Consider the following 24562-nt stretch of genomic DNA (forward strand, 5'->3'; position numbering starts at 1 on the left):
ATGAACATATCTTAAAGTAGGTACTCTTATTTAAATGTATTGTATTTGTTTTTATTGCTATTGTTGTCTTTTATTAAGGTATAACTTGATAAAATATAATATATTTATAATATTTACGGTATTTTGCAAAAGTACATAGTGTTATTAATAAAAGTAGTTTCCGTCCACGTAAATATGAGCTAGTTTTCATCCGCTGCATTGAGATGAAATTCAATTATATTATTATATATTTCGTTTTTAATTTTATACATATAAAAAAACTGTCCTATGTCCTTCCTTGGTACTCACTATTTTCATACCACATTCACCAATCATTCTTCTAACACTATTTTATTCATACACCGCTGACAAAGGAGTGGACGTCTACTAATGCCTGCATCAATAAAAAAAAGTATTTAGTAGATATATTTAAATAACATCACCATACTAAATATTCACTTAACTATTTCGGTTTCCATCCGTCCGTGGTTGATAACTAAATACTTTATAAAATTGGTACGGTTTAGTTCTCGACCACTAAATTTCTCTAAGATTTCTTAAAGAAACTTCATACTCGTAAAACGAATCATTTTTCGTTTTATTATACTAGAAGTGTTAATAAACTTGCCTTGAATGAACATTACCATATGGAGACTAACATGAAACGCTATAAGCTGTCTTCATAGTTATTGCTATTTTAAGGGTGTCACATGCGCGTTTCTAACCTATGAAGCAATTGTTTCTACTATACAACCTAAAATTAAATAACCAATTTGAGCTATTGTTTTGTTTCGTCGTTTTAACCGCGGCGGCACGTGATTGGTCAAATTTAGGTATTATAGTTGACTGAAGCGTTTCTATATGAAAATATTAGTTTAGTCAGGATAGTAAATGTATTCGATTGCAGTTTGATATCCGAAGTCTTAATGCAACCATTACAGTTGATGAGTGAAAAAAAAATTAGGTACATACCACTCTCTCTCGAAACCAGCATCAGTATTTTTTAAACTTTCAAATGAGTTGAATAACACTTAACATTTAATTATTTTAATTAATGTTTGGAGTACCAACTTAAATCTAGAAAACGTTATCGCATTTAAAACCTTTAATTAAAACGGGGCTGAGAATGAAATGCCCTAGCTGGTCCAATGGATTAAAATCCTAGCCCTTCATTAACATGAAAAGAGCGCGAACCCCACGGCTTTATCAGCTTATGCAAATTTTTATCAAATTGTTAGTGGCCAGAGATTTGTCCAACTAATCCTAGGGAACTGAGATCCGAATGCGTAATTACGGTTACGACGCGTAGCTTTTTGCTCACATAGCTAGGGTACCTACTTACCCACAGTGACAGCTATAGGGAGCGTGCATGAACTATAGGAGGCAGCACAGGAGCCGTCAGATTTTTGGCGCGAGGCGTAAATGTGATGTTTTTTGTTCCGATGTAGCCCACAAGATGGCAGAACCTACTATGCATAAGAAAACACTCGACGTGTAAATGTGCCTGTTTATGGTTCCGATTCAGACCACAAGATGGCAGACCCTCCAACGCGCACGGTCCCTATCATCTTTATACAATTTAAGCCCGTCACAAACGTAGCTATAATATATATTAATATAAGTACCAAAATGTATAATATGGCAAGGCATCTTGCGATATATATATATATATATATTTTTTTTTTTGACAGAATCCACAGTTGAATCCGCGACCTCCGGATTGCAAGTTGAACGCTCTTACCGCTAGGCCACCAGCGCTCTCTGGTAGGTCTTTGTATGTCGTGTATATTGTGTATATGACGACGAGTCTAGCCTAGTGTGTAGTGAGTGTAGTGACCATGCCTATGAAGCCGATGGTCCTGGGTTCGAATTCCGGAAAGGGCATGTATTTGTGTGATGAGCACAGATATTTATTTCTGAGTCATGGGTGTTTTCTATGTATTTAAGTATTTGTATATTATATATATCGTTGTCTGAGTCCCCCACAACACAAGCCTTCTTGAGCTTACTGTGGGACTTAGTCAATGTAAGAATGTCGTATAATATTTATTATATCATATCATCATCCTCGTTAATATGCAGTCTCTGTAAAGAAAAATTAAAGATACAATAAAGGTGCTAAGTAATATGGTCTAGTAATACATATAACAATTTTTATTCAGATAAACAGTACCCCCTGTGACCTTGGGCGGAGAAGTGCTCAAGGCCTCAAAGACGTTTAAATTGTCACTGGGTCTCCGAACACCTTAAGGATGACCTCAACATAGAGAGCGTAGAGCGTTGGCCGTTCCCGCAAATATGCTGGCGCGCAGGTTTGCAAGGTGTAATAAAGATCTGAAAAAGACACTGTTTAAGGTATTTCTTCCAATATTTTTATACCTGCAGCCTGTGGGCCAGCTATACTCAGCGAGCATACAAGGGACTACGAATACAGTACAACAACGTTTTCATGACGACACAACGACTTTTTTGCGATTATACGCAACAGATCGGCGATACTTATGCGGAGACTGGGCTGGGCGGCAGTAACAATAGTATCCTGAAAACGTTAGCAGGTAAGATAGATGCACCATTGCTCAAGCACTGGAATAGTCTACATGTGCCAGCAACAAATGCTGAGAAATGATGCATCAAGATTGCCTAAATTTTATTTATTTTATTATATAAAGTATTTATTGGGCTATTTGTGTGTATCTTAAGTGTCTATTAATTATTTGTAAATTGTTTGTTAGTTATACGTAACCTTAATGAATTTTAAGATTTGTTGTACTTTACTAACTATATGGATCTCCCAGATTCGAAATAAATAAAATTAAAAAAAAAAAAACACATTTGAAAAACCAGTCTAACACCGACAGATTATAATGAGAAGTAATTAAATGATCAGCCGTTTTTAAAACTGATCTGCAAGAAAAAAATGCCATTAAATCATTTGGAAAGCATGCAACAATTTTGCTGACAATAAATAAATATCGAGATACAACTCTTATTCAGCAAATAATTCACAAACGGTCAACATTTAAAACAATATCAATCTGCTTCTGTCATAATTTAACTGCTCAATTAAGCAGTTAAAGTAAGTAAGTAGTTAAGTTATTATTATTTTTGTTGAGCTGCAAAATTATTATTTGATCAGCAAGATTAAAAAATTGGTTGGTAGAAAAAACATGTCGTTACGCAGTTTAATTCATATGGTACCTATGCATATTAAAGGAATGGTAATCTGATATAATAAGGTGGCTAACATTTGATTTAAAAAATCGGCAGAGTTGCAGGCGGAGCGAAACCAGCCCACGTGACAAGATCTCACCACCACCAAAATCTCAAGGTTACCAAAATCTCAAGGTCAACTAAAACCGAATCAGAGCACAACACTATTCACGTGGTCTTGTCTGTCCTACCCCTAAAGAGCCATTGCGAAAACGGAGGCGCGGAGGGAAGGCAGCGCTCGCCCGCTGCACGCTGTGACAGAGTGCGGGAGCGAGTTGCGGAGCCGAGTGTAGTGACCGACCGTGCTGTTTTGCCGCGAGGGCGGAAGGGCTGCTCTTCCGCAGCGCCGGAGCTACCCAGATCCAACAGCTGCACCCCGCCGGCCCCCTCACCCCTCACCGTATCGTATGGTATAATGGTCGATAAGTCCATATTGTAAATTTTTACCCTTGAATGGGCAGTAAGTTTTTTAAAGGACAAAATGAAAGGAAAGTAATCAAATGATGACCAATCTTTCTTTTGTTTAAAAAATCAGCTGATTAGGAATGGGGATACCCCCTTAGGTTAAGTTTGTTAAACATTTGCTTATCAACTGATTTTTCAGGTAACCAATTTTTGCGGATCAGGTAAATTGTAATCCAAAATGAAATAATCCGCTTACCCACTGGTTGCTTATCAAAATTTGATTAATGGTGGATCGCTTACTGCCGATCAAATAATTAATTTGCCAACCAAATCAATTTAGAGCAGCTCAGTAAGACATTAATTACGAACTGGTTTAAAAATACTTGCTAACCATAAGTTGCTGACCAAGTATACATTTTGGCTGACCAAATATATATTTTTGTTCATCAAAATAGGAATATTTTTGCAGATCGATTAAATGATACCCATTAATAATTATGTTGTAACATGACATAACTATTTTTGATGGGTTATACCCACTAGTTACCACCAAGTTGTTACCAGTGGTAAATACTGGATTTTTTTCCCACCTTTTACAACTACTGGCAAAAAAAAACCCAGTAGTTACCACTGCTAAACTGGTAGACTATACTATTTTTATAAGTATTGAACTCTTACAAAAATTTTGTGGTAACTACTGGGAAAAACCCACCTTTTCCCAGTAGTAAAAGGTGGGAGAAAAATCCCAGTAGTTACCACTGGTACAACAACAACTTGGTGGTAATTAGTGGGAATAACCCTTGTTTATCTACATAGACAATTTACGCACATACTTGCGTTTAATTTTTGGTCGCATTTTTTTATCATCTTAGTTCTGTGGAATGTAAGCAAGAGGGCCTACCGCGAACCACGTTCGACGAGTTGCCTCCGTATCACATTTACGTGCGAATTTAAAGGGCGACAGACGGTAAGCCCTCAGGAACATGGTAGGGTAGGTGTACGCTATATCGAATAATAAGTACAACTTTTGCGTCTGTTTAGATTACTAAAATAAATAAAAATACTGTGCCGTTATAACATGATATTTATTTGCGTATATTCCTGCATTAACAATATTATATTAACTTTTTTGTAGACTCATTGCTACTATTCATGCATAAGTAATAATTACGAGAAACATAGGGGAAAAACGATGAGAGGCCATTTTGTGACAGTTTAAATGCCAAACTTTACTTGCCAATCTTGCCATATATAACTTTCGATTTTAAAATTTGGAAGACGTTTTAAGTAGCCAATTACCTGAATTCGAGGTATAGAACTGGATATTTTTAAAAAAATAACAAAAAAAAATTAGTCTGAAGCTCTGCCGCCAACATTGAAAAATTAAAAATAGTTATATATCATGCCTCTCTATCGCTCGAATATGCAACAGCAATTAAAGAAACAGATAAGGATATTCGATTTTTCTATGATGTCGATAGGCCATCAAGTCTTTTCACATAATTCCTATTGGTTCAATTCGTCTTATCCTCCCCCGGCGCGCCAATGAGGAACCACCTCGTGCGCGCCTTCACGGCCATGTTGCGCACGAGGCGCTTCTTGTCGTCGAGAGATGGCGCCAGGTCTAACAACACGTCTTGCTTGAATGGAAGCAGGAGCATGGTGGGGTAAGTGTGCGCTATGTCGAATAGGCATTGGAGACTTTTTATTCTGACGTCCTGGAAATAATGAAAATATTCTAAGGTTAGTTTAGGGTTCGTAAATATTCTGAGGGCCTACCGCGAACCACGTTCGACGTGTTGCATCTCTGTCCCACTTACGTACGAATTTACAAGTGCGACAGAGAACGAACGAACGTGAACGTGATTCGCGGTAGGCCCTCTGGTATGAAGATTTTTAATACCAATCTTTCTCACGTAATATTAATCTTTCTCTAAAATCAATATCTGCGTTCCTCAAAATAAATTCAGTTTTCTTATGTTTTCAGAGCTATTACTAAAATTCTTTAGCTACCGTCTGTAAATAGGTACAGTCAGCGTCAAATACTTTGTAGCAACCAAAGTAGCCAAATAGTTCGGTACACCATATATTTAGTATGGTGTACCGAACTATTTGGCCACTTTGACTGCTACGAAGTATTTGACGCTGACTGTACATATATCCTATAATTTTTCCCTCTAACAAACAATTAAATCCAAATAAAATATCTCACCATAGATTTAACATATTTGGATAAATTGACCAGCCGTGGCAAAATGGTCTGTATACTATCAGCCACGGTGGCGTGTTTTGCTTGCACCAGATACGATAGCACATCGGTCATGACGAGTAACAGATCCTTGTTGTCGTACTGTAGGGAATCGATCACTAGGGGCACGACCTGCAAACAATAAGGATAAGTGGTAAGCAAATAACCTCAAAATCGGAATGGATTACCTATTCAGAAATCCGTAGGTTCATAGCCCACAAGACGAGGCTTGACTAACATTGAACATTGCTTGAAACATCTTTACATTCGTTAAGCAGGGCCGGATTTAGAGGAGGACAACCGGGGCTACAGCCCTGGGGCCTCCACGAAATAGGGCCCCCACAATAGACTTCGGAAAATTTACCACTTTATTTGGAAAATAATTTGAGGCCAGGGGGCCTCCACTCCTTTATTGCCCGAGGCCTCCAGACCTCTAAATCGAGCATTGTCCTTAAGCAATAATACTAATAATATTGTATTAGTAGATCTAATAATCTAACAATAGTAATTTATGTGACAGCAACATAATGAAAGGTCAATGACCAGCCCTGATATACGAGTGTGGGTTGAAAGCGAGTTTCATAAAAAGATCACGCGAGTGTTTTAATGCCTAATTAAGTACAGTTACATACACTGCTTTATCTACACAGATATTATAATCTCTCGATGATGTGTTCATGGATGGAAAGTTACGACCGCCATAGCGGCATGTGATCACACATAAAACAAAACAGTTTATCTTTATGATAGGCGTGATTTGCTGTTTTTAAACCATAGAGGGTATATAATAAGGTATAAATGCGCCTTACCTTATTAACCTCACTATTAAGTACAGTCTTAGGCGCCTTAGCCAACACATAGGCCCAGCTAAGTAACACATTCTCCTTCGTACCATCGGTCACTTCCAGCTTACTCGCCAAAGCTGAGAAGCTCTGATACATCCTTTGTCTGTATAGTAAGCTTATTCGGCAGTGGTGCTTGGGGGTCAAATGGTCGGGGTCATCGGTCATGATGAGATAGATCGCTTCAGCGCTGGCTAGGCTGTAGTCTGGTATTGATAGGACTTTTGTTATCTGTAATGTGTATTAAAATGTTGATTAAAAGTTGTCAGTGATAAGAAAGATGACAAATTACGATACTTATATCCTTTGACGACCGGTCTAGCCTAGTGGGTAGTGACCCTGCCTATGAAGCCGATGGTCCCGGGTTCAAATCCTGGTAAGGGCATTTATTCGTGTGATGAGCATGGATATTTGTTCCTGAGTCATGGGTGTTTTCTATGTATTTAAGTATTTATAAATATTTATATATTATATATGTCGTTGTCTAAGTACCCTCAACACAAGCCTTATTGAGCTTACTGTGGGACTTAGTCAATTTGTGTAATAATGTCCTATAATATAAATAAATAAATAATATGCTGTGCATCTTGACATTTTACACAAAAACAACTCACAGACAGACAACACAGAAGAAGCGCTCAAAACGGGAGCCCACCGCTCGCACAAAAGAAATAATGGCTTTTGTTTAACAGATTAGGGACTTAGACCGTAAAAATCATTTGAGAAAAATTCATACTATACGCTAGTTAGCACTCAAAAGAAAGGAATGAGTATAGTTTTCCTGGTTCTTACTGATTGACAAGTTGTGTTTACCAGACTATACATGTACAGTCAGGTGTCCTAACATAAGTAACCACTTTTTTAAACAGCGACACGGGTACTTAAGTTGGGGCACTTACGGTACATGCTAAAATTCTTATAATTTGAAAATTTATTAAGTGTGCATTCTACACTCTACAGCTCTACACTCACAGTGAATCACTTGAGTGCTGTAGTACTCCATACACTTGCTGTGACGTAGCAAGAGATGGACGCCAATCAGGCAGAATGACAATGAAGGTCGCAAGAAATCGTTATAGAGATCCCTGCGGAAGCTTTTTTCCTGAAGAAATGATCAAAACTTACTTTTTCTAACCAAAACTGGAATAGATTGCTTCCTCTCAATACCAAAGCTTTGGTTATCCATCCATACAGCATTATAAGTCTTGGACACAATTTCTCACTATCTCTATTACAAGTTGTCAAATGATTCTTCAATTGATCATATAAAATATCGAACTTTTGGCCGTATTCTGCTTTGTTCATAAAATGAGCTACTAAACTGCATGCTTTTCTTCTAGTAAGTTCATCATCAGAAGATAACGACAATTTCAAACTTAACAACATAATCTCAGGAAAATTAGTTTCAAAAACTGTTGTATGCAAAGAGTTATACAAAGATTCTAAGGTGAGGAAATAACATTCTTCGTTTTTACTTTTTTCTAAAACCGTTTGTGTGTGTTTTGCCAGAATATTACATTGCTTCTCAGCTGGCAAACTGGCTATAGTTGTAGAAATCAAGGAATATCCATGGGTTAAGGAGTCTAGTGTGTTTAAAGGCACCTCATTTATAAGCCAGGAAAGTATGGAGTCTATGAGACCGTGGTCACTCTCGATTTGCATCAATTTTTGGTCACTGTACAAACTTGAATTAGACATGGATTCACTTAGTGCCTCTACAACTTTTAAGGCCTCCTGGTCTTTTGAAGTGATCAATTTCAACATTTCCTCTATAATTACTTTCGTAAAATCATCTATACTTGCCAAGTTTGAGAGTAAATTCAGTCGTTTTTTTCAAACCAGTTTTGTCTTGAGTCAAGTTTTCTAAATCACATTTCCCTTTGACCACCAATGCCATGATAGTTTCCGGGTATTTTCTAGCTAAAGCATGAACTGCCTCCACACTTACGCTTAAAACATCATTTTCTTGACTATGTTGGATATTATGAATCAATACTTCGACAAACGGCACAATTAATTCTGTTTCTATGACTTTCTTTACTCTTATCATCGCTTTGAAACCTGCTATTTGGTATTCCTTATCAGGCTGGCTGACTGCTGTCAAGCATAACTGAGGTATTTCAATGACCTGCTTTTCGATATCATCTAATACTTCCCAATGTACCGCCAGTTCATATAGATCACCTAGAAAATCTAATGTTGCTATTTGTAGTTTCCGAGTTTGGTTTAGTTCGTAAAATGCCAGAGCAGCAGGTATCATGGATTTGGTTATGAGAACACAAGATTCTTTTGAAGCATTTGCAGTTGTCAGTAGTACTTTAGTAGCTTGAACAAACTGTGCGACTGTGGAGGCCTCTGCTATAGCAGTTTGCATGGAGATAAGTATTCCTTTAACGAAATTCTCGAATGATTGACTTGTGTTGCAAGAAGTTGCCAATTTAGCAACTAATGCTGATAATGCTTGGTGGGCAGCCATTTTTAGTTCCTCATCGGTTTTGTGAGATATTTCCCTGTTCACTGAAGACCATAAAGCTTTCAGGAAGGGATCATAAGCTTCTGGGTGAAATGTCTTGCAGCTTTTTTCCTGAAAAAGAGGAAAAACTATTTTAACCTTAGCATAGTCATGAAATTCACCGAATGATCATTAGTTACTATGAAATTAAGAAGATGTGTTTACATAATCAAGTGTTTGTTGTAAAATTTGGCTTAGCTTTGGCCACCAACACATCCAGAATATAGTTTGACTCTTGCATGTCAACACTTTTTATTGTTTATCATTTGTAATTAATATCAAATTAAACAAAACAAACTAACCAATAGCTTCAATGAATCAAGTTTGGCCAACCTTAAGCTGGAATCCAACTTTTCTAACAACAATACCAGGCAATGCTCCCCAAACTGTGGTATAGCACACAAACACGGACACAGTTCATCCGCTAAGTCTTGTCTGGACACAGCTGCCGGATCTTCCGGTGATGGATGAAAATCAATTGGATAATAGCATGAGATCACTTCGAACATTTCTTCAACTAAATGTCCAAGTGGTATATGTCTCAGGAACGTTGGAAGAAATCCAAATAGAAACAGTAAGTTACGTGGGTCCCTCTCTCCATCCATTGCTGATATGAATCCATAGACAAAGTCTGGCCCCAAAGTTTTCATGTCTGAAAAATAAATTGACAATTGACAATAATTGATAACAGATTTTCTCCTCCTACTCGTAAATTATGCTGGTGTTGTTAATCAGGTATAGAATAACAGACAACACAGTTATCAAGCAGCCAAGGCCTTCACAAATTTATTTATTTGACACATTTATTTACACGGCATTACAGTTCACACTAATATACCGAGAAACTAAATTGTAACAAATGAATAAAATAAGAATACATGAAACAAAACATAAGAAACTAGATATGGAAACAGATTTACAAGACAAAAAAATCATCACATACAGGAGTACCTGTATGCTAGTAAGCTAGCCTATCATCCATCATCTCACAATACTTCAAGCATTCACAAATACAAGCAAGCTTCACAAATACAGTGTAAACTTTATATCGACACTCAAGGGACCAGACATTTTTTGATGCTATAGAGTTTTCATTATATAGAAAGAAAATAATACTAATGTCGATGTTAAGTTAATTGTTAGAGTTAACCGTTATATCAAGCTAGCATAGCAAGCGAGCAAGGGAGTTAATCGTTATATCAAGTGACTTTATATGGAGTTTACACTGTATCTGAACATACCCTCTAATCAAGACAAAGCTTTTGAGCTCCTTGATATATTATTAGTGACTGTATACATGTGGTATATTGTCATACAACTACATCAACTCCTTTGCTAACTACAGAGGTTAATTGTGAATTACAAAAAGATTCAAATAAGTTATCCTCATAGAGCAGGACATAAGCCAATTGGATGTATAAAAATATTTAATATTATATACATCATCAGTGATGCTTCCATACGGTGTGGCCTGGAAATGAATCTAGACAAGACAAAAGTTATGACCAATACGGAAGTCCAGGCGAATATCACAGTTGACAATACCGCCATCGAAACTGTCGATAAATACGTATATTCGGGACAAGAGATAGTGACCGGGAAGAGGAACCAAACCAATGAGATCAACAGACAGCCTCGGCAGCCTATTCGAATTTAGAGTTTGCCTTCAAAATGAAATTTAAGGCCGAACAAAAAGCCCGCATATTTGACCAATGTATCCTGCCAGTTCTCACTTATGGAGGTGAAACCTGGGTCTTCACCAAGGACATATTACATAAGTTAAGCGTTGTCCAACGGGCGCTAGAGAGAAAACTAGTTGGGATCACATTGAGACCGTAAAACGAATGAGTGGCTGAGACAGAAGAGCAAGGTCAGCGATGTTGTAAAACGCGTAGCCAGACTGAAGTGGGAATGGGCTGGTCATATAGCACGAAAAAGCGATTCGTGGAGCAAACGTCTACTGGGGTGGCGACCATGGGGGGAGGAACGTCTTCAAAGTAGACCCCAGATGCGTTGGGACGACGACATCAAAAGAACTGCGGGGAAGAAGTGGCTCCAGGTCGCACAGAACCGTGACGAGTGGCATAAAATGAAGGAGGCCTACACCCGAAGGGTAGAGAAGGGCTAAAGAAGAAGGAGAGAGAAGACATCCAATTTGACAACCGGTCTAGCCTAGTGGGTAGTGACCCTGCCTATGAAGCTGATGGTCCCGGATTCAAATCCTGGTAAGAGCATATACAGTGTGTCCCTAGCCATTGGTCAAAGCCGAAATGTACATATGCATTAGGGTATTTAGAACCAGTGTACAAAGTATCATAACAACCGGTGTAGCAGTTTCGAAGAAATTAACAAATTACCATTTTTTACTTTGGAGCAGCCTGTATGTGTTAGTAGCTCCTAAAGTAATATCCTCAAAGAATAGTATGGAACTTTATTCGACCTCTTTGATTATCTTTTTTATATAAGACACTAATAAGCTTCTGACTCTTGAAAAATGTCATCATTATCAAATATTTCGAACAAATTGTCAAAAACACTGCCAAAGATTAACACAGTGTGTTTCTTTTTGTTGTCGATTATTGCAAATAACTTTTTTGCGAAAAAATTATTTCTTTATCTTTTGTTCTAATTAAAAAAATATTAACGTCAGAGCATTCCTGAGAAGTAACACTACTTCGCTCAGTTAAAGGCTGTTTGGGAGTCGAATATGCTCACGCGACGAGTCAAACTTTCCCTCTTCAAATCCATTGTGAAATCTGTGTTGATTTTTGGCTGCAAAACGTGGAGAGTGAGTGGAGTCAACAAGTCCCTCAGGTCGATCCTTCGCGTTTTCTGGCCAAAAACCATTCGAAATGAAGACCTATGGAGTATGTGCCGGCAAACACCTATTGACGAAGAAATTGCGACACGGAAATGGAGATGGATAGGACATACTATTCGAAGAGGGAAAACGAATAATGCATGGCAGCATGCATGCAGCTTTCGCGTGGAGACCGCCGGACGGAAGCCGTGGCTCCAGGCATCCTGTACATTCTTGGCAACGGTCCGTCCTAAGACTGGAGCGTTGAGGTGGAGTGAGGCCAGAAGACGAGCTGAAGATAGGAAGGCGTGGCGCGAGCTTTTGAAGGCTATTTGCACCTCTGGGGTGCTTTAGGAGAACAAGAACAACCCTACATGGGATTTCAGGGTTTGTCCAATGGCTAAGGTCACCCTGTATTTGTGTGATGAACACGGATGTTTGTTTCTGAGTCATGGGTATTTTCAATTATATATATCGTTGTCTAGGTACCTACAACACAAGCCTTATTGAGCTTACTGTGGGACTTAGTCAATTTGTGTAATAATGTCCTATAATATATTATAAACTTATAAAAATAATAAACAATAAAGGAAATTGTAATACTTACATTCAATATCTTTCTCTAGTAACCTCTTTATAATCAAATAGATATTCTGCCTGTCTTGTCTCACTTGTGACTGGCACGGTACTTCTCTAAACAGCATAGTAAAGAATTCCCCACTACCCTGCACATCATAGTTCTTCATATCAATGATAGCCAAATATCCTTCTAAAACTGATGGTATAACTCTATGGTTGTCCTTTAAACGGTCGATATAAAATCTTGTTATATATTTAACTTGCTTTTCCGATAAGAAATCTCTTGGTAATTCTTTTAAGATTTTGGTATAGAATCTCATTCCTTTTTCACGATTTTCAGGTTCTTTGTTTGTAAGGACTCCGGCCATATTTTCAACAAGGCGTGTTATGTCTATGTGAAAAGATATTATGTCTACAAAAAAAAAATTATTAGATACATACAATTCAAACATGGAGTTAACGCTAGAAGAGATGTAAGTGACTGAAGAGCAGAAAGGTTTCAATAAAACTTCCTACCTACCCTAAGTTCTTGAGAAAAAATTACTTAATTTGATTAATGAATCATAAATTCATAATTCATAATTATGACCCAATGTAAAAAGTTGTTAGGAAAATATTTGACAAATATATGATAAGGAACTGTTTACCAGGCCAGGTCATGAGGCCAAGGATAGTGTAAATTAGAATAATCGTTACAAAATGACAATGACGAAATAAATAAGCGAAAACAAATAGAATGAATTACAACTGTAGGATTTTTCATTGTAGTAATTACTTCTTTAAAATTACACCAAGAACGGAAGCACACCGCAATATTTGTACTTACCAGTAACAATACTCGATGTTTTAGCGAATATGTCTTCATTCCGTATTATTTCATCAGACAACTCTGCTCTAAACCACACAGAATCCATTTTGCTGAAAGGAAAGCTACTAAGACTTAAGTGTTTGCAATGGAAATACTTCCTTAGGTACCTATGATCTTTTTGTTACGCGGTTTACACATCTTCTGATTTAAATTTCATTAACGTTGAAAAACTAAAAGAATTTATACTTATTTAATTTTTTATTTACGCTAAAGAATCACCAATTTTTAGGTTACGTTAGATTTGACCGATGTTGCTAGAGCATTTCTAGCTAAATATTCGAAAATTTCGAAATATAGAAGATAAAGTGTTGTGTAGTAGTAATAGTAAGTCCCCGGCAAGCTCGGCTGAATTTCACCTTCCCATTCAAACATTCAAAAATTTATTCTGTAAGTACCTAGGCCTTAAGGGCTCTTTTACAACTCAATCCAACATTTATATCAACATCGTAGTGACATGAAAAATACATAACAACATTTATAAATACAACAGCCAATACTTGGGTAAACTTTACATTATAATAATATTAAAATAAATAATTACTACAATACAACAGAGATGTATAATCGCTATAGTTATACATACATTAAATCTGGAGATGTAAAAGGTCCCCAATGTCAAAGTACTAATACTAATAAGATTTGGAGGTGTAAAATCTCTCCAAGTGTCAAAATGAAATTGTCAAGCATATTATACAATATTACAGAGACGTATAGTCTCCACGGTTAATACATTAACTTTGGAGATGTATAAGGTTCTCACGCTCTGAGAAACATATTAATAATAATACCATACGGTACAAAGAGATTTGTTCTCTTTTTAAAACTATGTGTCGGATAGTAACGAAACGTTGCACATACATACATGACAATGACATGGTATATCTAAAGCTGAAATTACTTTATATTGCTCCACCTTATAAAATAAGCTAAATAGAGCAAAAACAATTTATGTATGAAAATCCTAAAATCGCAGTATTTTTGAACTATGGTACCGGAGGCTACAATTAAATTTCTAGAAATACTACAAGGTTTCAGAACAATCTATCAAGTCGTTTTAACTTTTAAAGTGAGAGCACAATTACGCTTGTATAAAGAACTGAGCTTGCCGGGGACCCTTAACAGTATGGCTAACAATACTTCCTCCATCCTTTAAAAGTTATTGTAATTTAAGGTAGTCAAAGTCTAAGAATGTTTGTTGAAGTTACCTATGTAAACTCTCTGACTCGAATATAATATAATAAATCAGTAAGTGTCGAAATACATATAACCTGGCAACATTTCTGTATTTTTATATTTAAGCTCATCAAAAACACGCGAAACAGCAAATGTGTCACGTAACTTTTGAGCGGTACATAATATAACTGAAACAGATTGACTGACAAGTGTGTCAGTGACAGCTGTCAAATGTGTTACGATGTCACGAGGGGCACGCGAGGGCGAACGGCGTGTAGTCGCGCGCAGTTAGCATATATGTATATTATTTTTACATTTTATTGGTAGTGATGCAATACTAAGTCTTATCAAAGCGTGAACATTAATTCTATCAAATATGTCGCACAAAACTTTGATAGATTTCGTAGTGAAATACCACACGCCCCGTTTATTAAACAGCATAGTATTCTTTCCAAGCAATGGAAATTCATATTTTGGAAGACGTCTGGTTGCCCCTGCGAAAACGGTAGCTTCAACAACGGTATCTCCAAGGAACTTCAGCACAACTAGCACCAAGTTCACAGATGTTCAAGCCGCTGAACAGGTGCAGATACAAGGCAAATTCCAATTAATGTATACCTGCAAAAAATGTAATACCAGAAGCACAAAGTTCATCACAAAACTTGCCTACTACAAGGGAGTCGTGATCGTGAATTGTGATGGTTGCGAACACAGACACCTGATTGCTGACAACTTAAATTGGTTCAGTGATATGAATGGAAAGAAAAATATAGAAGATATCATGGCTGAGAAGGGAGAAACGGTTCAGAAAATTTTGTCAGAAGATCTAGAGTTTATTGCAACCGAAATGGTCAAGAATATAGAGAAATCGGAAGCTGAAGAGTTAGCCACATTACCAAAACCATGAAGAGTAGTGTAATCTGTAGATTATTAATTCAACATTTTTTTTCAAGATTTAAATCACAATATGCTTAGGGCGGATCCGGATCCGAAATGTATTAAATTATCCGGATCATGCAAACCCTAAATATGCTATATTGTATTGGGAGTGATTTCTATTAAACAATTTTTAGTTGCTTGTTGAAATTAAATTAATATTAGAAGACTATGCAACTAAATATATTTCAGTTAAATAAATATGCTGGTCTATTATGTATTCATTACAATCCTCACTTTTGTGGGTGAACAACAAATTTAGATTCAATGGACTCAGTACTAAGAACTGATTGAAGTATCAGTACATAAGTCGGTTATTATAAAATGGTGTTACAAAGTTATGTAATTTAGGAAGATATTAATTATTAAATAATACAACCAAGGAACCGGATTATGATTTTATTTATCAATATTTTCAGTTTATAAAATAAGTCCCAATAATATGGCTTTAATAAAATTATACATAGACTATATGTGCGGTAATCTACTTGTATAGATAATCCTAATAAAATATTGGTAACACTGCATTGTATTAAAATTTCAAGATAACTTTTGACAAAATTTTAATAATTGAAATGTATGAAGAGCAATGATTTTTTTCATATTGATTTTGCATAAAGTTAGGTCATAAAACTTATAAGGTGTAGTGAAAATACTGATTGTTTACAGGAATGCTTTTATAGGTAGGGTTGCCATATTTATTCTGAACTGATTGGGACAACGCAGGGGGTAGTAGGGTAGTGTGGGGGGCGGGGGAAAATACGTATTAGCCGGGTCCATACAGAGCGAGCATACACAAGGCAATCTCCTTACACAGAAAACGGCCAGTGTAAACGTGCGTCGGCCGAGGCGAACCGCGCGTTTTCCAAGCCCGAGTGTGCCGCCTCGGCTGAAGCACGTCTACACTGGCCGTTTTGTGCGTGAAGAGATTGCCTCGCACGTATGCTCGCTGTGTGGACCCGGCTATTCACATAGCTTTAACTCACACATGTGAAGAAACAAGTTGGTTAAACAGAGATGACTGTGACCATTTATATAGGTATTCTGCAGTGATATAAATATACAGGACAAAAACGGGACGCAATACTTAAATACGGTGACCGTCCCGTATATACAGGACGTATGGCAACCCTATACATAGGACTCTTACAAGAATAAACCCTACTTCACATTTTACAAACTATTTGTGCAAAAAGAAGAGGCCTGGGCTATTAACACGAAAATTGAAGTTCGTCAATTGTGGGCATTTTTCTCTTTCACTCTAATTACGTCTTACTGAGAGTAAAAGGGAAAGATCCCCGCAATTTCGGTTTTCGCGGTAGGCCCCCATGCCCAGCAGATGGTTGACAATAGCTACTGATGATGTTAATAATCCTATAGTAAATGAAAAAGAAGCTGCACAGGTACTTGCAACTGATTGTCAATATCCAACATAGCAACATCCGTCCCACTTATTTCAAAATAAAATGACTACCAAACCAATAAGTGTTACCAATAATCTGATCTCTAGACACTTATCCTTAATTGATGAAAATATATCTTTTATGACACCTTTGACATTAACATAACCAGGCTATAAAACCTAAATACTGAAATGGGTAATCAAATACTTTTTAAGTCAATGATCTTTATATGCATAATATAAGTAAATTATGGTACACTAACACTACATTTAAACATATAAAGTATATTGGCACCAACTGGTAGACTTGTCACTGTAGAAATCTAGAATTAGTCCTTATACTAAGAGCAATAAGGCACTGTGTAATCACATGGTCTGTAAATCAATATCTTAAATATAAGGAAAATAAACATTGTGTGTATTCATCACACTTACAGTTATATACATAGACCTATAAAATGTATAAGCACTTACCTAAATTGTGGAAAGTAAAAAGTGGAATGCAAATAGTAATTTCTTGTCATTTTAAGTATAATTCATAACATATACATTTTTGAATATTTTCATCTAAATGTTTACCCACGATAATCTCTTCCTATTCAAATTTTCGAAAAAAAATCAGTCTTAGTGTATAATATTCGCTGTAATACTAATAATAACAGTTTAAAAGTAACCTTACACCCTTTTTGGACGGCTAATAACTGCATAGTCAGTCCCATTACATGTGTTATGGTTGACCTCTTCCAAACTGACCTGATTTTGCAGAGCCTGAGCTTGTGCAGCAGTGGGTACTTGAGGCCCTGGTGCATTCGGTTTCCGTATCATACCATATCCCAGATGAGAATCATCAGCCAATCTTGCAGTCTGCATCACATTCTCCACTTCATCATAATCATTCCAAGTATCTTTACTCTTTTGATCCCCAGGAATCAATGTTGTTGGACGGGCTTCAACCTTCTTATACTTTGCAGACTTATTCAACTTACTTGTAGAACCAAAATACTGTAGTCTGTCATAGTTTTCATCCTCTGGATCAACCATTGGACTTGGTAACAGTATAATTCTAGAACCTTCTGGGCCAGAAGTGTTCAAATTATCTTGTGATCTTGATATAAGTTTCAGGCAGTTAGGGTTGTCACCCAAATTAGGTGTAAACTCAGTGTGGTCAGGGTCTTCAATGCCCAGAGTTTTCCAAGCTTCACTACGAACTTCCACCTTGTCATATGGCACAGAAGGAGGGCTTGGGTCTCTTTTCACTTGATCAATTGGCTCATAATTCTCAAGTTTTTTATATCTTCCAAAATCTATGCTTTCATCTGTTGAACTACATAACTCTTTCACAAGGGCCTTGGGCATGGTGATAATTTTTCGAGGAGGTTTTTGTGGTTTAGGCTTTAATGCTGGCTTAGGCATTAAGAGAGGTGCACTATCTCTTTCAGAGAATGAGCTTTGCTGGCTTGAAGGTGCAGTTTTAAATGAAAGAGAACTCAAGCTTAAATCATCAGGCCTGGCAGCCACTAGGGGACTCCTAGATCCAGGGAATAAATTTGCACCAGCCTGTAAATTAAATTCACTGTGTTCTGGACTATTTAAATCACTGCCAATCATCTGCTTCATGGTTTTCATCTTCAATGAGACACACTTAAATATCTCAGATTGGTTAGGATGCTCCAGATGGAAGATACCTTCTCCAGTGTCACATTTTCTTCCTGCCTCAAATGTGAATTTACCCTGTCTATAACCATAACGTCTTATATATCTATATGGCCAAGTAGCATACAGCTTATTGTCATTTACATCCCTTAAATCAATGGCAGTTGTAGTGAGGAGTAGCAGGTACCTCATCGGCTCCAGACCACACCTTATTGATGCATCAGAAGGACACAATTTGACTGAAAATACTCCTTCTCCTGACGAACAGTAGAGGTCATTGTCCTCATCACAGCGAACTGGACTTGTGTCTCGGCCTTTAAATGCAACAGACTGCAGCGCTTTCACCCATTCTAATGTTTCCAGTTCTGATTGAGCACAGAACTGCTGGGTATGTGACTTAGTAAGTACAGTGATAATGTTTGGACTAGAATGTGTTATCTTAATACAATTCTCAAGGGTAATAATCTTGGGGATGGCACCTGTATTTATGTCATCCTTATTATCATATATCTCCAATCGCTCAATACCCTGCTTGCTGGAGTTTAGAAGCAGACAGTACTTTTGTTGCCAATTTTTCTGAAAACAATTGAAATCATAGTACAATTTACTATCTACAGATAGTTATTAAGGAAAACCTAACACCAAATAATTTTATATAGAAATATCTATATAAAATATCTATCATTTCCTTTTGATAATAAGGGAAAACCCAATAACGAATAAATTCAACTACTTAGCAATACATAAAAATAGATAAACTTCAGAACGGTATATAACTGAGATTCGAGTCGAATAATATTTAGAACAGGTAATCGGAAGTTTGAAACTACAAGGCACATTGCTAGCCACCTGTGACTCACGGCCCAGTGTCGTAATGTAGTACAACTATAGGTTCCGCGTGATTCACTCACGCAACTTACTTCGTAACTTCTGCATTATTAAACACACCGTAATCGAAAAAAAAAAAAAACAAAAGTTTATTACCTTCTTAGGAAATTTACTAAACACATTCCCTCCGGCGGGAGGGAACAACAAACAACCGGATTTAATTTCGTCGTGCTGCTCCATTTTACAAGTCGTTCAAGCTTTTTTGCAAGTTCGCCGCAAATCGTCGGGTACAGTAAACCATATCAATACTATTGAAAGCCTTGTCTTTATTGGTATCTCAACGAAAATAAAACCCGTGCTCGCGAATTCCGTTCTGTTGTATGACAGCCAGCTGCAGTTCTGTCAAAATTGTGTCGCCATTGTTCCTGTTTGAGATATTGGTTTTTTGTTGAAAATTAATTGGTAATCTTTTTATTAATGTTTCTCTTAATTAACTGTAGCCAGAATAATAATTTTTCTTGTTTTTATATACTTTTTTGTGTAAGTCAGACAACATTAAAAACTCGCAGCAGTTATATCATAGCCTTAAAAATACCTTAAAAAAAGCAGCCAAGTGCGAGTCGGACTCGCGCATGAAGGGTTCCGTACCATTTAAGACGTATTAAAAAAAAATCTACTTGCTAGATCTTGTTCAACATTTTACCACTTTGGACACACATTTTACCACTTTGGAACTGTCTCTCGCGCAAACTATTCAGTTTAGAAAAAAATGATGTTAGGAACCTAAATATCATTTTTGAAGACCTATCCATAGATACCCCACACGTATGGGTTTGATGGAAAAAATTTTTTTTTAATTTATTGACGTATTAAAAAAAAACTATTCACTAGATCTCGTTCAAACCAATTTTCGGTGGAAGTTTGCATGGTAATGTATATCATATATTTTTTTTAGATTTTTCATTCTGTTATTTTAGAAGTTACAGGGGGGGGGGGACACACATTTTTTCACTTTGGAAGTGTCTCTCGCGCAAACTATTCAGTTTAGAAAAAAATGATATTAGAAACCTAAATATCATTTTTGAAGACCTATCCATAGATACCCCACACGTATGGGTTTGATGAAAATTTTTTTTTTTTTAAATTTTTATGACGTATTAAAAAAAAACTACTTACTAGATCTCGTTCGAACCAATTTTCGGTGGAAGTTTGCATGGCAATGTATATCATATATTTTTTTTAGATTTTTCATTCTGTTATTTTAGAAGTTACAGGGGGGGGGGACACACATTTTTTCACTTTGGAAGTGTCTCTCGCGCAAACTATTCAGTTTAGAAAAAAATGATATTAGAAACCTAAATATCATTTTTGAAGACCTATCCATAAATACCCCACACGTATGGGTTTGATGAAAAAAAAAATTTTTTTTAATTTTTATGACGTATTAAAAAAAAACTACTTACTAGATCTCGTTCGAACCAATTTTCGGTGGAAGTTTTGCATGGCAATGTATATCATATATTTTTTTTAGATTTTTCATTCTGTTATTTTAGAAGTTACGGGGGGGGGGGGGACACACTTTTTACCACTTTGGAAGTGTCTCTCGCGCAAACTTTTCAGTTTAGAAAAAAATGATATTAGAAACCTCAATATCATTTTTAAAGACCTATCCATAGATACCCCACACGTATGAGTTTGATGAAAAAAGATTTTTTGAGTTTCAGTTCTAAGTATGGGGAACCCCCAAAATTTATTGTTTTTTTTCTATTTTTGTGTGAACATCATAATGCGGTTCATAGAATACATCTACTTACCAAGTTTGAACAGTATAGCTTTTATAGTTTCGGAAAAAAGTGGCTGTGACAGAATCGGACAGACAGACGGACATGACGAATCTATAAGGGTTCCGTTTTTTGCCATTTGGCTACGGAACCCTAAAAAAACCTATAGGCGTTTTTTACTTTTTTTAACCACAAACAAAAAAGTAATATTAAGAAACGGATAAACGGAAAAAGATTTTGAAGTTTTCCATGAGAGTAAACTATAACGTAATCTTTTCGTTTTTTCTTTGTCACATATTATAAAAAAATACTGTTGAAATTAAAAAAAGTATTATAATATATACGACTCTTAAATGTCTAAGTGACGGCCATAATTGTTAAAAAAAAATATGTCTAAGTGACACTGACATTGCACCACTACCGCATACCGCATCTCGATCCGGTTTTTAGGAGTAGAAAAAATATTAGAATTAGACTGCTGCAAAGGTTTAATAATTAGTATTTAGTATTAGTAGACAAACAATCATTTTCAACCGAATATGTCTAGTAATGTTAACCCTTTAGCGGGAACGGCGCATTTATTAGATGAACTGGACAGTACGTTCTTTTAACTACTATTGTGTACTTATTGTTTTTGCACATTGTTTGTAATTTTTTTCTTGTTCCATGAAGAGAAACTTATGGTCCTTCTTCGGGATGGTCGTACACTGATTGGATATCTCCGCTGCGTGGACCAGTTCGCGAATCTAGTTCTACATAAAACAATAGAACGAATTCATGTGGGCAAAGAGTATGGTGACATACCCCGTGGAATATTTATCGTACGGGGGGAAAATGTGGTTCTTCTTGGCGAAATCGTAAGTTGCAATAAGAGTTGACATAATATTCTGGATACATGTAACTTGTTTTCTAATTACAGTAATTACTAGTCATTTCTAACATGAACACTTCCTTCAGTGATACTTAAGTGAAAGTCACATCAGGCTTTTTTCTTAAATTACAGAAAACAGATGATTATTGCGTTTTTGGTTGTCAACTAAAACACAGCTTGACATACAGCAGTTGTATTTAGTGTTACAATAGAACTGACATCTATTTGAATAAACATTTTGTTGATTGAGAAATGTTTTAATTTTCATGATTATGACCTATTTACATACCATCAAGCATTAATGTAATCTGATGTTACATTGAGTTTCTAGGTTCTAGTTTTATCTACATATTCTTTTATATATATATATTTTACCTTGGTTAGAGGTTAGTTAATCATACCTTAGCTATCTGCTTAGGATATGTGTTATAAAGAAAAATGCCATTTCTTTTTGCTAGTATATAATCCCCTTATTAATTTCAAACCCTTGACCCATATTTTCAGAAATATCCTATAGAAATAACACCTGTGACTGAAAAAAAGAGCTTTCTTTGGTCTAAGTAAAAGGTGGTAAAAGCAACATTGAATAAGTTGAATTGTAAATTAAAGTTTTGACAAATTTAAACAACACAGGCCTTGTTGAGCTGACTATGAGGCTTAGAGAATTTGTGTAGTGATGTCCTATAATATTTATTTATTTATTCCATGCACCTATCAAATGATTGGTCTGTTTTCATACTAACTCTGCATCAAATTTGATGTAACAAAATGTGGCAATGCTATTATAAACATATTTTTATGATCATTTGATCATTCGACACTTTCACTCTGTCACTACTAAGTCTTAGCAGAGGAGTTAGCTTGGCCACACTTTACATATATAGATAATCAATATTTCCATTTATCTTAACTCAATATTTTTTTTTTTTAAATAGCCTACATTGTGTCCCACTGCTGGGCAAAGGCCTCCCCTGTTTTCCGCCACTCGTCACGGCTTTGTGCATGCTCCCGCCAGTTGCCACGAAATGAGTCCAGGTCGTCTCGCCATCTCGTTTTTGGCCTTCCTCTGCCTCGTGTGATCTGTTGTGCCCATTCGGTCGCTATTTTGGCCCATCTGTCCGGGTGCATCCTACAGATGTGCCCCACCCAATCCCATTTGAGCTTGGCGGCCTTCAGATAGATAGATAGATAGATAAAAACTTTATTCGTTTCCACAACATACATGGTAGGTAGGTATAGACAATAAGAAGAACATGCAGCTTAGAATTATTCTTAAAACTAGTTTACAATTCTTGAATGCAAAACCATGTGTCGTGGCAGAGAATAGGCGCTGGCTCAGCATGATGACGCGGCAAGCCACATCGCTGATATTCCACCCACATCTTCACACCCACATCTGCGATACCTGTTTTGGAGCGCAGCTCTGTGTTCCTTATCCGATCGATTCTACGGACTCCAAGTATGCTCCGCTCCATTGCTCGCTGGCAAATCTTGAGTCGGGACTTTTGAGCTTCTGTTAATGACCAAGTTTGGGCGCCGTAGGTTAAGATAGGCAGGATACACATGTCGAAAAGTTTGCATGTTGAAACTCAATATTAAATTTTCTAAAATAACAAGTATACTTTTTATACTCTGATACAGCAACTTAGTCAGTTGAAAAAGGCGGCAAATAAAAAAAAATATGCGCCACTCTCTTACATTTCTCAAATTTTGTATAAATAATGTGCAATTTGTAAATAAAATTTATTCAATTTTGTACATAGTTACAATCGACTTGCACTTAAAGTCCTACTACAAAACCCTTCTGATACCATGACATTGGCCATACCTTGCCATAATCTCCCATAGAAAATTCGAATTTCGCGCCTTTTTCTACTGACAAGTTGGGTGTTTCAATAATTATGACATACATGTTGCTTATTAATTTTCAGGATAAAGACAAAGAAGACAACCTCCCACTAACAGAAGTGTCTGTCGATGACATCCTAGATGCTCAAAGAAAGGAACAAGATGCCAAAATAGAACAGCAAAAGTTGCTCTCTAAAGCACTAAAGGAGCGAGGACTGAATCTACTGGCGGATCTTGGACATGATGATATGTTTTAACTGTCCATTACTGTATACCTCTATACTTAAGACTTATTGTTTATATAAAATAAATTAGTTATCTTTATTTACCTATATTTTGTTTTTCTTTTTTACCTTCATTTTTAGCTCCAGTTCACAAACTGAATAAAACAGTGTGACAAAATGGACCGGATTTTGAAGCAATTTTAGACTAGAAAATGTATAGGATTTCATTAGGCATATACTCTCAATCTCTCTAGAGAATGCTTTTAGCATTAAGTCCACCTTTTGTACAATATTTATCTCCGGGTTGGTCTCCGATAGAAAATTTTAATTTCGCGCCTTTTTCTACTTACAAGTTGGGTGTATTTGAGTATAGTGTCTACTTATTAAAAAACATACGGTCAAA

The 24562-nt window shown here is 36.4% G+C and overlaps 4 protein-coding genes across 4 annotated transcripts; 2 read left to right on the forward strand and 2 right to left on the reverse strand.

Moving 5' to 3' along the window:
- Window positions 1-4660: 4660 nt before the first annotated feature.
- On the reverse strand, window positions 4661-13715 carry LOC133523000 (MMS19 nucleotide excision repair protein). The gene is given in 8 exon segments (XM_061858497.1): window positions 4661-5312; window positions 5807-5974; window positions 6652-6915; window positions 7810-8517; window positions 8519-9268; window positions 9499-9848; window positions 12604-12987; window positions 13402-13715. Coding segments are annotated over 8 exon segments (2916 nt in total). The 5' UTR covers window positions 13490-13715; the 3' UTR covers window positions 4661-5108.
- Window positions 13716-14857: 1142 nt separating this feature from the next.
- LOC133523002 (DNL-type zinc finger protein-like) lies at window positions 14858-15753 on the forward strand. Its single transcript, XM_061858499.1, has one exon. The coding sequence runs from the start codon at window positions 14993-14995 to the stop codon at window positions 15521-15523; it is 531 nt and encodes a 176-aa protein (XP_061714483.1). The 5' UTR covers window positions 14858-14992; the 3' UTR covers window positions 15524-15753.
- Window positions 15754-15936: 183 nt separating this feature from the next.
- Window positions 15937-20018, reverse strand: LOC133523001 (docking protein 2). The gene is made up of 2 exons (XM_061858498.1): window positions 19592-20018; window positions 15937-19183 (listed from the first exon to the last, which is right to left on the reverse strand). The coding sequence occupies exons 1-2, from the start codon at window positions 19673-19675 to the stop codon at window positions 17630-17632; spliced, it is 1638 nt and encodes a 545-aa protein (XP_061714482.1). The 5' UTR covers window positions 19676-20018; the 3' UTR covers window positions 15937-17629.
- Window positions 20019-21603: 1585 nt separating this feature from the next.
- On the forward strand, window positions 21604-24263 carry LOC133523003 (U6 snRNA-associated Sm-like protein LSm1). The gene is made up of 3 exons (XM_061858500.1): window positions 21604-21813; window positions 21889-22073; window positions 24019-24263. The coding sequence occupies exons 1-3, from the start codon at window positions 21756-21758 to the stop codon at window positions 24190-24192; spliced, it is 417 nt and encodes a 138-aa protein (XP_061714484.1). The 5' UTR covers window positions 21604-21755; the 3' UTR covers window positions 24193-24263.
- The last annotated feature ends 299 nt before the right edge of the window (window positions 24264-24562 follow it).

The sequence above is a fragment of the Cydia pomonella genome, chromosome 11 (assembly GCF_033807575.1).
Source record: "Cydia pomonella isolate Wapato2018A chromosome 11, ilCydPomo1, whole genome shotgun sequence".
NCBI classification, from domain to species: domain Eukaryota; kingdom Metazoa; phylum Arthropoda; class Insecta; order Lepidoptera; family Tortricidae; genus Cydia; species Cydia pomonella.